The 13,795-nt window shown below is 37.3% G+C and overlaps 1 protein-coding gene and 1 pseudogene across 1 annotated transcript in view; one reads left to right on the top strand and one right to left on the bottom strand.

Moving 5' to 3' along the window:
* The window catches only part of Ralgps2 (Ral GEF with PH domain and SH3 binding motif 2), a 232,130-nt gene extending 226,734 nt beyond the window's left edge, over positions 1-5,396 (top strand). The window contains exon 24 of the mRNA XM_023703572.1: positions 231-5,396. Coding sequence (XP_023559340.1) covers positions 231-260 — 30 coding nt within the window. The 3' untranslated portion in view covers positions 261-5,396. The remainder of the gene's footprint in view (positions 1-230) is intronic.
* A 6,178-nt stretch (positions 5,397-11,574) lies between these two features.
* Positions 11,575-12,416, bottom strand: LOC105743849 (annotated as a pseudogene).
* Positions 12,417-13,795: the final 1,379 nt, after the last annotated feature.

Genomic DNA, 13,795 nt, shown 5'->3' with positions numbered 1-13,795 from the left:
GACTACTGAACTCTTTTAGAATATTTTGCTGAGTTAACAGAGTAGAAGAAGAGAGTATGCAATGTGTTAATTATTGAAACTTACACCAATTTGATTCAAAACTGTCTTGTTATTTGTCTCTCAATAAAATTATGGAATAAAATAAAATAAATAATAAAATAAAACATACAAAGCAAGAAAAGAAAAAGAAAAACGGCTTGCAAACATTTTGTAACACTTGTAATTTTTAGGTTCCTGCAAACTTGATGACTTTTGAGTAGAAACCTGAGGAAGCTGAGCTGAATCTCTGCTCCTGTGCGAGAGGGGGACCTGAGGAGAACGCCAGCTGCAGACCATCCGTGCCAGAAGAGCCCAAGGCACCATCTCGGCCTTTGAGTTGTGAACCAAAAAGCACTCACTTCAAGAAATGAAGTGAGATATTCCCAGAGAACAAATTGGAGTTACAAAATAAACTGCCATGAACCATGGTTCTTATCTCTGAACTGACCTGTGGAAACCACTGCCTTAAAAGAATGAAAGGAAAACCAACATGAAACACCAAATAGTGTGTGTGAATCTTCTGGCGGTGCTGTGCTTGAAATAGATCGTAGCTAATTTGCATTTCTTTTACCTTTGTACTAATTTCAGAGGGGGGAATCATCTTTTTTAGATACAGTTTAAAAAAGAAAAACGTATTTCTTATGGATTACATCAGGACCTGGCTTTGAACTGCAGAGAACAGGTACTTTAATTTAGGGATTATGCCAGCAGCCCATCTGCAAGGTTTGTTCTGCCTCCACCAGTGTGTCCTCACTCACTTTCTAACATGAAAAGTGTAGGCATTAGAAATGTTAATTATGTTAGTTGGTGGGGGATGAGGTGGGAGGTGTTGTTTTTGTTTAGATAAGTAAACATCTTCTAAACACTATACTTCTAAATTTAGTGCTGTGTGGGAAACCTTATTTCCTGCAGGAGGCACAAGGGCTATGTTCCTGTGCCAGGCAGTTTTTTAAAAAGTAGGCTCCAAAGAACATGGTTGTTTCTAACTGGGGTTAAAGCTTAGCTTTACATGAATTCATTGTTGGACCACAGCTCTGCTTAATAGAGAACTGAATCCCAAGCTAAACTTTCCTGAGATGATTTTTATAACCAGCCTTTTCCCTCCTGACTTGATTGGGTTATCCCTTCTCTCAGTCACAGGTGGTTTTTATCAGTGAGGGTGACAATATTGATATTTTGCCAGGATATTTTCATTTACAGTGTTCTATGTGCATAATGCCAGTTTGTTATTATTCACTTGTTTTTGTTCAATATGAGATTTAAGGTTGTATTTGTTTAAAAGATTGCTTATTTATGTTTTATTGTAAGACAATTTTAAGAGGGATAAAGGCAAAAGTTGGAGGTTCTGGAAATTTTAAGTGTCAAGCCTCTTATTACGTGACTCACCATGAGCATACCAAAGCATTTTTCTTTTAAACCTACTAATAGTTCCCTTATATGAAATCATATTTTGGCAGTAGTTGACTAAGCTGTCTTACAGAATTCTGTTCAATAATACATTTAATTTGTAAAATGTTGGATAGAAAAATGAAAAAGGTGAGATACCTTAGAATTTTATAACAACAAAAAATAGCATTTGAACAGAGATCCCACATTAGGTATTATATCCTTGTGAGGCATCACCAACTTTGGGTGTCATGTAAAACTTCTCACATATAAATCCTTAAGAGAATTGTATACTGTATTGTATTTTGCCCTCAAGTCCATTAAAAGAAAATACATGTTTAGTGCTTTAGCTAAACATGTATCCAAAGGAAAGTAAGAGCTTTTTCTGCCTGTTATATTTGAAAATTTAGTTTTCTGTTTGGGAAAATGTTCAGAGTTCAATATATTTGTCATATCATAGCAATGTTGTTTCTAGGTTTTAGTGACAGGCTGAAGAGGAAAAAATGTTGCCTGTACTGAATGATTTTTTTTTCAGTTAATCTAAGCTTAACCCATGTTGGGTGCATAGAAAGACATCATCTGCATAGCCAGCAGTATTATTGTAGAGACCTTGTACATGTTTTGTTTTGTTTTAAATTTCCTTAATTGGTCTCTAGAAATAACTTGTGTGTTGCTTTTTTTAGAAAACAAAATTGTGAATAAGAACCCTGTGGATTTTGTTATTGTTTTGTTTGTTATAATAAGCTAAAGTAGATACGTCTTAGGTTAACCATATCTGTGGAAATATGAAACTGGAAGTCAGAGACTGACATCACGCAGTTTCGCCAAAGAGAGCCCTAAGATTGAAGGTGTGCTTGATATTTTGAGCTCCAAACAGTGGGTGCTTGCAGAGTGTTGAAGTTCAGTTAACAGTTCAGTGGCCTTCAGCTGACCGAAACAACCTAATAGTGCAGTAGAAATCACTATTATTTTTCTGTCTTCATCATTCCATTCAAAAAATCAGACATTGCTATTTAGTATTCTTCTTTGAAGCAAATTTTAAAAGAATTGGAAGTACAGGTGAGTTTTGATCCATAATTCACAAAATATGATTAGAATTCAAGCAAATAAGTCACCAAGCTGTATTAGTTTATTAGTGAGAGGATAAATCTTTTTACTGGCCTCAATTGTTAATTAGTGACTTAAATGCTAAATATTTCCATCAGTGTTAAGCTCACTTGTTTCTGCCCTAGTCAAGAACTCATTAGAATCTCAATTAAAATTTAAATTAAGCTGGTTTATAAACATAATGATTGGCATATTTTATGTCCTGGTGTAGTAATATATAATCTGCCAAAATACAATTTGAGGCAACCCTATTTAAAAATTTGTTTAAAACCATAAAAATAACTACATAATGACGTTCCTGAGCACTGTTTTGTTTATGTATCTGTCCCCTTATTGTTCAAGCTCTGCTTGTTCTTTAGAGTATTATTTTTACCTCTCAACTGTAAGAACTGAAAGAGAACTGATCAAACTCACCTTCCTATTTTGTTTTCTTCACTGTGTAAATATTATTTGTATAAACATTACAAAAGGGGATCCAAACAATGAGTTTGAGTGTGTTGAGTTTGTTTTTTTTTTTTTCTTTCTGCCCACCTAGGCATGTGAGCCAGTGATAAATATTTTTTCCTGTGTGGAAAATGCCATATAACTGTTGCACGACTGTCTGTATGGGCTGTGTTGGCATTGGGTCTTTCTGTGTGTCAAAAGTTAAGGTATTGTTCTTACAAAGCTTTTGTAAATGGCTCTTTCCCTCTTGTGAGAAATTTACAAAGGAACCCATGAAGCATTATTGTTATAGAAGGAAAAAAGAATGGAAAAATGTTTATAGTTTCTAGCATATCTGTAGTTGAAATGGGGCCCTCACAGCCTCTCTTTCTAAATTATTAGAATTTACCTGACCAAATGCCTTCTACGTAATTTTTTCCTAAGTTTAAATCTGCAAGAGAACATACATTTTCTTACTGAAAATAATCGTCATTAATAGAAGTGAATACTACTTTAGTCCATTGGCTTTTTAAGAGAATTTTTTGTTTGCTTTGCTTTGTTCTTTGTTTTTTGAGGCACATTTCTTTACAGCCTTTTTTGAGCTGCCATATTCTGTAGATAAAGGGTGGCAGGGTGGCAAGATAATCTAAAGAAATCCTTTGCCTCAGAGGCTTTTGACATAATTGGATCCCTTTTTGAAAATGGAGATAAATTCAGCTGTTTCATGGTGAAACATTAATGCTACTGTTGCATGAACCAGTCATACAGAGCAAGTGATGAGGTTTGTCTGACTTCTTTTAGTGATGTTTTAGGATTTGCTTTTTTACGCCTCTTCTGTATTCTTTTTTCAAACTTAGTAAATTCTTGATTTTCTAGCCACAGTGGTATTGTTTTCTCTAAGGCTTTGACATACAAAAATTCCTATTAAATCACATTGTTGATAAATTAGTTTCCATGTGAACCTTTTCAAAATGATTTAAATTACCTTTTGGGTTTGCTCCCTAAAAATGGCTTGTGTCTAAAATGACGTTTTCCTATTTAAAGGGTTGTAATCAAAGAGTGTGTGCATACAGACTTTTATGAAGTCTACCGAAAACAGTTTCACCGCATCTGTATTTCAGGTTGCAGTGTGGGGAACGTTTGGTTAGTGCCTTACCAATGAAGACCAATTTTTGGGCATTGAGCATGACAATAATCATTTGCCCTCTTCCTTCAGGAGTGTGCTATCTATCCCTTTCTCCACCAGCTTAATCTTACAGCAAGACTTAGGAAGTCTGTACAGATACTGCCAAGTACTTGCTGCAGTCATCCTTGAGTTTTGAGTCTTTTTTTATGCAAGTTCTGTTCTGGTGTCTCTCCCTTCCAGGTAGGAGATTAAAAATAAATCCGCTCAAACCAACCTTTCAATAAACCTTTAAACACAACTATTTTGTTGTCTTGAGAACAGATTTAATGATAAGTGCTCTTTGAAAAGTCCCTAAAAAATAAGATGCATTCAGAAATATTTGAGTTTTTGTAAAATATTGAAATCTTGTAATGACAACCCCTTTAGGCAGAAGTGAAATGTATTTCTGTTCATTCTTACACTTCAATAAGACCCAAACTGAATGAGCACTTAACCTGCAAGATACTATTTGCCTGAAAATATTATGCAAGAAGGTAAATCAGTATACAAATTGAAGGGAATTTAAGAGGCTACACTCACTTTCTCAGAGAAAAAAAAGCTTAAAAATACTTTGCTTCTCTGAGATTTTGGAAGACCTAGAGCTACTATTATTTATCTGTGTCAACACACTATTTTCACATTTTTTAAAGGGCTAGTATGTCCCGAAGTAGGCTTAGATAGTCTTTAAACCCAAATGAAAGGGTTAACTGGTCCTTGAGGGTTATTAGCAGAATTCAAATTTTTTATTGTAGTCTTGAACTTCAAAGCAGTGGTGGGATTTAAAAAATAATGTAATCAGTGTGTGTTAGGGTGGAATTGTTTTCCTTAAAAAAACTATAAATACTAGTTACACTTTAGAAACCAGGTAACAAAATGCTGTTTTCCCTGAAGATACCAACTAGAACTACCACAAATATAATTCAGTAATTATTATTACGTGTGATGTAAGGTAGATAAGTCACCCAACTCTCAAGTCTATATTTTATTGACATTGTTTGACAACCTACAAAACATATGTGCGTGAAGAGACTGGCAAGCTGGTTTCCAAAACGGGCTAAAGGAAATCAGACACCTATAGTAAAAGTACCCCATGATAATGCACAGGAGAACACAAGCCATTTTTATTCCTTATCCCAGTCAACTTGAGGTATTCGAAGGATAAAGCGTTCAGCTGCACTATGACCTTCCCAAGTGATGTGCAACTTCACTTTCTTTTTAATATGCAAATGTGAGTGTGTGATCAGTGTGTTTGCATAAGCTAACTTAAGATGAATTTAAGAAGTTTTCTGAAATATTTCTATTGAAATAAATCACTAAAAATTAGACATTGTGTGAGGATGTTTTGTTACCATCTTTGCATCTTTATCATTAACTTTTAAAAGTGTATATCAACTTCAAACTGATTTTTTTTCCTTTCAAAAGTAGTTGATAGGGTTGGGGAGATAGCTCAGTAGAATAAGTGCACAGGGGCCTGAGTTCAATCCCCGGTTCCACAAAAAAAAAAAAAAAAAAAAAAAAAAAAAGTAGTTGATAGGGATCATAGATACAGAGAAAGTTGTGCCTAAATAAACTGTTGTTGTGCTTCTGTAGCCAGAATGAGAATGTATGGGGGCACGTGATCTAAGCGGGTCTTAGGACAGAAGGCAAGTGTGCTGTTTCCACCCCTATCTCTCCCCTATAAATACAAGATATGAGCAGTCCCCAAAAAGGCCTCTTTACTAATATTTTATTCCATAGGCTCTAAGAGGACATTCTTTCATTTTACCATTTCTGAAAACAACTGTCCAGCCTATGATGCTGTGAGCAGTAGAGGTACTGAGTCATCTGCAGTGGTGTTGGTTGTGTCCTATGTAAGAATTTCTCCTGAACTTGCCCTCTAAGTGGTTAGAAACCTTCCAGCCCAGAGCAGAATGCTGTCTATAGCCCTAATGCAGTTTTCAACAATTTGCTCACCCCATTAGTGGCTTTTAAAAATTATCTCATTCATTTACAAGAACCAAAACATAAAATGAGTTACCTCATGCTGTCAGCCTGACTTTACCTCACACAGTGGCCATCTTTGTCATTCATCAGCGTTCCAGTATGCCTAAGTTTCCAGGCCCCATTTGCTACTTCATCAATCATTTGTCACTGAACCAATACAATGTTGTCCTCATTGCTACCTGGCTAAGTATCAGATAAAGTAATTGTATGTTCTTCATAGTTACCTGCTGGGCATGGTAGCACGTGCCTATAATCTCAGTATTTGGGAGGCCGAAGCAGGAGGATTGCTGCAAAGCTTAAGGTCAGCCTAGGCTACAAAATGAGTTGAAGGCCAGACTGAACTGCACAGTGAGACCCTGTCTCCAAAAGATGAAATCCAAAAAAACTACCTTAACTACTCTTAACTCATCTTTCCTATAAACTGTAGAATCAACTTGACATGTTCAATGAAAATTTTGTGACTTTAATTGGAATTGCTTTGGTTTATAGATTGAGAGTTAACTTTGAAAGGTTTCTTATAAATGGTCTCCATTTAATATTGTGCTTTAATGTCTTCAGTGCTTTAAAATTTGCTCAGTAGTCTTGAGGCATCTTTTAGTAGTTCAAATCTAAAGTAATTCTTTTTACTGTGACTTGTTACATTTTCTCAATTAGTATTGTATAAAGGAATGTTACTGTTTTTTACATTTGATCCTTACAATCTTTTTGAAGTTATTTTATCTGGTTAAAATAGTTTGTCAATAAGTTCTGTTGGACTTGACCTTAGCCACAAATAAGGGCAGTCATCTGCCCCTTCCTAATTTTGTACCTAATTTCTGTTTCTTGTCTTAGCCTTATCTGGCTAGCATTCCAGCACAGTATTGGGCTAGATTCAATGCTAGTTTATCACAAAACTTCATTACTCAGTCTCAGAAAATGTCATACCATGCAGTCCCAGTATAAAGCCTAAGCTTATGTTACAGCGTAGCCCTGTAGCCCAGGTGTAACTTTTTTCCCCATTTGGGTTTTAGGTAAACTAATCTTCAACTTAAATTTGTTGTATTTGTAATGCATGTTTATACTCTTAAGCAGAAAGTAAGTGGCCATTTACTCTCAGCTGCCCTGGATGGCTCATCAATGTTATCTAGCGCTAGTAGTATAAAATAATACCAGGCCATCGGGATGTTGCAAAGTCCTAAAGTAGCAAAGCAACATGTAATCAGTTTTATTCTCTGTGCTTGTGGTTCTCAGTTGGAAGTGATTTTTGTCCCTGAGGAGATATTGGTCAGTGTCTGTGGGTGTTAAATAATTGAGAGGCAAGGAATGCTGCTGAACATCCTGCAGTGTGTAGAACATGCCCCTTGACAAGGAATTACCTGGTCAAAGTATGACTGCTTGCACCTACTCTGTAAGTTACTGCATCTCAATGCAACGTGCTGACAGCATGCTGTAAGAATATATGTGTAGCTTAACCCACAGTGTGCTATTTTTGAAGTATTCAGTTAAAAGCTATTTCCACCTATAGCATACTTAACAGGAATGTTCTAAATAAGTATCTTTGGGAATGTTTGTCTTCTGTGTGTCTGATTGGATCATTTACCAAACTAATCTGAGCTTCAACCTGAAGCTGTTTTATTGTAAAAGATGTGATTATCCTCATTACAAAAAGCTTAGTACCAAGAGCTTTTGGAATGAAAGTTATAAGACCTACCTCCCTTCCCTATATCTAATAAGACATTCATCTTTGACTCAGATTCCTGGCATCCTAGCCAAATTTCTTTCTGATAAGGATGTAAAACTTCACTTTCTTCCTCTCTCAAATTTGGGGACAATTAAATCTCACAAACATCCTAGTACTGTCACAACTTAAAACATAAATAATAGACCTTCCTCTTAAGTAGACTCATGATACAGTTATATTTTTTTTTACTTTATGAAATTAGGTGTAGCATCATAAAGCAATATCTTTTAAAAAGCTTACATAGAACAAGTTAATATAAAGAGTATCCTGAGTGCTGAATAAACTGGCTGGCATTTCTGGAATAGATCAGTAGCTCAGATGCTGGTGTTCTTCAGTCACAGCATCTCAGTAAGACCGCATGACAGCATTGGGACATAACAGCTTTTGATCTATAAAATGGCAACTTCATGTGGTTCATCATCCTAACCCTTTTTTATTCATTCATTTATATATTTATTGGATACAGGGTCTCATTATGCAGTTCATACTTGTAGTGTTCTTCCTGTTTCAGCCTTCCCAGCACTAAGATTACAGGCTTGCACCACCATGCCTGGTCTCCTAATACTTTTTTTTTTTTTAATGTGTTTAGAACAGGGTCTATAGGGTCTCACTACACAGATCAGACTCGTAGTGATCCTGCTGTTTTCAGCCTCTCAAGCACTGGGATTACAGGTGTGTACCACCATACCCAGTCTCAATTGCCGACTCAGTGAACCCTAGGGATGGGGCCAGCATGGTGCACCAGGGATCGAACTCTGTCCCTGTCCTGCCTAATCAGGTGCTTTAGTCAACTGAGCTATCTGGCCAGCCCTCCTAATTCTTTTCTTGAGGAGCCAATTTAAATTGATTTCAGGTCTTTGAAAAGCAATTACTTTTGGGAGAGTGGTTACAATAAATGCAAGGCTTCTAAATTTGAAAAAGTTTTTTGATGGTGGCATAAATTCTTACTGCTTATGGCTTATTACTAGGGCTTGAAAGTGGATCCATTTTAACTCTTAGTTTTTATCTTTGTTAATTTTTCTTGCTTCGATCTACATTTTTTTCCCCGATTTCCATTCTTTTGGCTTTGAATATGTCCATCTAAATGGTATCCTTTCCATGGTGATTAATTTCCCGAGTGCTCAAAAATCAAAATAAAAGAGGATTGGGGGAAGAAAGGTTGTAGGAAGCACCTAGTTCTAAACTGCAAGTTGTTCTGAGTAGCAGGATGAAATCATACACCATCTCTAAAGCCACAGTAAAACAACTATCGTAAAGATGCTCAAAGTCAATAAAGGAAAAAGCCTAAATGTTTTAGAGCTGAGAAATATAGTGACTGAAATTTTAAAATTCACTAGAAGGATTCAAAGGCAATTCTCAGCAGGTAGGAGAAAGCCTGGAGTTGAAGACAAAACACTGGAAATTATGAGCCTTGGAAAGAAAAGCCAAGATTGAAGAAAAATGAGCACAGCTATAAGGCATGTAAGATACCACCAAAAAGGAGTAAAGGACACTTTTTGTTTGTTTCAGTATGTAGTTCAGGCTGACCTCAGCCTTCCAAGTGCAAAATTACAGGTGTATGCCACCACATTCAGCTAGTCTAAAGAGACAAAAAACTTCCTAAATTTGATTAAAGTCATTAATGTAAATGTCCAAAAAGCCCAGAGACTCCAAGCAGGATGAATTAAAGACTCCTAGCAGAGATGCATTATAATTAGATCAGAATGATAATCTCAAAAGCAGGTACAGAGAAACAATTTGATTATCACCAGATTTCTCATCAGAAATTTTGGAGACCAGTCGTGGCTGAGCCCTTATATTCAAACTTTAAAAGTAAGAATCATATCCTGCAAAACTGACCTTCAAAGGTAAGGAAAGAAATTAGGCCATCACAGATAAGCAAAAACTGAGGAAGTCATTACCATTGAACTTGCCTGCACCAGAAGAAAACTCCAGGGAATCCTAGAGGGTGAAATGAAAGGATAACTATAGTAACTTGAAGATGAGGAAATAAAGGTAAATACATGGACAATTACAAAACCTAGTACTGTAACAAGTTTATAACCTCGTTTGTTTCCTATGTTATTTGACTCTAATACTATAAATATTATTAAACAATAGCTGACTTGCAACTCCGTATTTCCCCACAGAGATTAGGGCATTTGAAAGAATTACTAGTTTGTATTTTGAGTTACACCATGTATAAGAACATAGTTCCTGGACTGGGGAGATGGCTCAGTGGAATAAGCGCTTCCCTGGCAAGCGCAAGGGCCTGAGTTTAATCCCCGGTTCTGCCAAAAACAAAAAAAAAGAACGCAGTTCTTTGGGGGAGGTTGTTAAATGTAATCTCTACGGTAACAAAAAAAATGGCTATAAACTATACAAAGGAAATATGAAAGTAATTTAAACATTTGACTTTTAAAAATCAGCTAACCACAAGACATTGTTGTAGCAAATAAGGGACAGAAAAGCTGTAATAGGGGCTGGAGAAATGGTTCAGTGGAATAAGCGTTTCCCTGGCAAGCGCAAGGACCTGAGTTCAATCCCTGGTTCTGCAAAAAAAAAAAGAAAAGCTGTAATACGTGAAGAAAACAAATAGCAAATGACAAAAAAAATGAAAAGCTTCCTTGTAAGCAATTAAGTATAAATGGATTCAATTCTCTAGTCAAAAGGCAAAGACATGATCCAACTTTATTTTCTTCCAGAAACTGATTTAGATTCAAAGAAAACAAGATGTGAACCAAAAAATTTTTAATTTTATTACAGTCAAAGACTTGCTGCTATTAACCCCCTTCACTGTTCTTGCCACTTTTTGAAGCTCTGAAAGCCCTTTTTTCACAAGAGACTTAGTAGCACTATCATAGCTAGTTTGTTTTGTTTTTGTATTTAAGACAGGGTGTACAGGGTCTCATTGCATAGATTGGACGCTTAGTGATGCTCCTGTTTGCAGCCTTCCAAGTACTGGAGTTATAGGTATGTGCCACCATGCCCAGTCTCAGTCACCTTCTCAGCACACCCCCAGTGGTGGGCCCAGCATGGCAGGCCCAGGGATCACACTTCCGGCCCCTGTGTCTGCCTAAGCAGGCGCTTTAATCTGTGGAGCTATTTGGCCAGTCCCTATCATGGCTATTTTAATGTCCTAAATTGATCCAAACATTTCTTTCATGCTCATTTTGACCTTGGGGATGATCCAGAAGTCAATTCATGCAGAAAAAGCATTTGACAAAATTCTCATCCTTTTATGATAAAAGAACAAACTGGGAATAAAAGAAAACTATATCATACTTAAGGCCGTATATGAAAAACTCACAGCAAATAGACTTACTGGTAAAAGTAAGTTTTTTTCTAAGACCAGGAACAAGACAAAAGGTACATTTTGACTATTTCTGTTTAATATACTGCACTTTCTATTTGGAGTGATTAGGCCAGGAAAAGAAATAAAAGACAATTGAAGTAAAAGTATGTCTGTTCACAAATACGATCTTCTATGCAGAAAACCTGGAAGACTCCATGCACAGAACAACTACTAGAAAAAGTGAGCCAGACCTACAAAATCAGTACTCAGAAATAAGTCACATGAGGGGCCGGGGAGATGGCTCAGTAGAATAAGCACTTGCCTGTCAAGCGCAAGGGTCTGAGTTCAATCCCCGGTTCTTCAAAAAAAAAAGAAATAAGTCACAATGAGCACTATGAAAAGCATGAAAGAATTCGATTTACAAAAGAATTTTTTTTATTGACTTGATTCATTTTATTTTTCTTGTATAAAACCCTTCTATGTTGTAGCTACTGCTGGAGCTTGAGTCCTCTGGACAGAGACTCTCGAGTGGGTTTTCACAAGATGGTCAGTGAATTCCTGATAGGGAGACTTGGTGAACACAGTCTCTTTCCAGAGGTCAGGGGTCAGATAGCTGTAGGTCTTGGAGATGGAATCAAAGGTGGCCTAAGCAAAGTTGCCCAAAGTAGCAGTGCAGCCCCTAGCAGAGGTGCAGCAGTCATCAATACCAGCCATCAGCAGCAGCTTCTTACGCACAGGGGCTGAGACAATGCCAGTGCCTCTGGGAGCAGGGATCAGACCCACCAACACAGAGCCACAGTGGCCCATCACCTTGCAAGGAACAGTGTGGGGCTTGCCGATATTGTGTCCCCAGTAGCCTTTCCTCATGGGGACAATGGAGAGCTTGGCCAGGACAACGGCCCCACGAATGGCAGTGGCTACTTCCTTGGAACACTTTACACCCAGGCCAACATGACCGTTGTAATCCCCAATGACGACAAATGACTTGAACCTGGTCTGCTGGCCAGCACGAGTTTGCTTCTGCACAGGCATGATCTTCAGAACTTCATCCTTGAGGGGTGTGCCCAGGAAAAAGTCAATAATCTTGGACTCCTTGATGGGTAAGGAAAAAAGGTATATTTCTTCTAGGGACTTGATCTTCATGTCTTTGACCAGCCAGCCCAGCTTGGAGACAGAAATCCACTCTGTCCTCAGCCTTACTGCTGCGAGCCCCGGCCTCTGCTGCGCTGGCAACCTCAAAGGTCACTGCCAAAGCCTCTGCAGAAGCTACCGTGGCCTCCGATGCCTGGCCCCCCTGGGCATCTGGGCCCCCGGGACATCCAGCCCCTCCTGCTACACTAGTGTCATCCGCCTTTGGTGTTTCCCACAAAAAAAGCAGAATAAAATATTTAGAAACTAACCAAGGAGGAGAAAGATACAATGAAAGATACATAGCTGAAAGAAATTAAGACTAAGGGCCAAGGAGATGGCTCAGTAGAATAAGCACTTCTCTGGTAAGCAAAAGGGCCTGAGTTCAATCCCCAGTTCCGCCAAAAAAAGAAAGAAAAAAGAAAATTAAGAATCTAAATAAACAAATTATCCTATATTCACTGATTGGAATTAATTTTGTTAAAATGGCAATACTATCAAAAGTAATCTAGATTCAGTGAAATCCATACCAAATTTAGTGGAGTTTTTGTTTTGTTAACATATTTGGTACATAGTGGCACATGCCTATAATCCCAGTGCTGGGGAGGCTGAAAGCAGGAGGATCACCATGATTCCAAGCTTCAAAGTGAGACCCTGTAGCAATGAAATGCATTTTAAAAAAACATTCTAAATTCATGTGGAAGCTCAGGAGATTCTGAAAAATAAAAATGGAGCATTCATACTTCCTGATTTTAATATATTGAATTATGTAGCTATTTAGCACCATTGAACTCTACACTTAAGTGTGAAGGTGGTAAATTTTTAGTTCATTTTACCACAGTAAAAATTAGACTGAGGAAAACTATACATGTGACCTTGAAAGATTTTAGCAAGGGCAACTATAGGGAAAAGAGAAGTTTAATAGAAGATGTTGGAGAAATTGTCCCACTATCTAGAGAAAAGTAAAACTGGATCGCTACCTCACACCATATGTATAGATGAACTTCAGATAAATTAAAGACTTTATTGTTAAAGGTAAAACTGCACCGACAACAAAAAGCTGTCACTGTAAACGTGGATGGGAAAGACTCTAAATTCCTCAAAGTGGGGGCTGGGGAGATAGCTCAATGGAGTAAGTGCTTGGCTGGCAAGCACAAGGTCTTGAGTTTAATCCCTAGTACCACCAAAAAAAAAAATTCCTCAAAGTTCTTCCACAACGATACAAACTAAGGATTTCATTTATTCAAATGACAACACAAAATAGGCAAGTGACACATTTAAGGATAATGTTTAAAGTTTAAAAGAACATCAAGAATATGCAGGGATTTTTTTGTAAAAAAAAAAAAATCAAGAAAAAACGGACTAAAGGACATGAAAGGCAATTTATAGAAGTGACTAATTTATGAAAAGATGCTCAACCGCATTCACAAAGAAATACAATCATCAGAGTTGTCATACTGTATGAAGCTGGCAGAAAAAAACAAAATTCTTTCACAGGTAAGGCCACAAGCTGGGGAAGCCAGGCTGGTGAATAGATGGGCAGCATCTTGGAAACTGGATTGCCTAGGAG

This window comes from Octodon degus, unplaced genomic scaffold, assembly GCF_000260255.1.
Source record: "Octodon degus isolate 3935 unplaced genomic scaffold, OctDeg1.0 scaffold00176, whole genome shotgun sequence".
Taxonomy (NCBI): domain Eukaryota; kingdom Metazoa; phylum Chordata; class Mammalia; order Rodentia; family Octodontidae; genus Octodon; species Octodon degus.
This window is presented reverse-complemented; position numbering and strand designations above follow the sequence as displayed.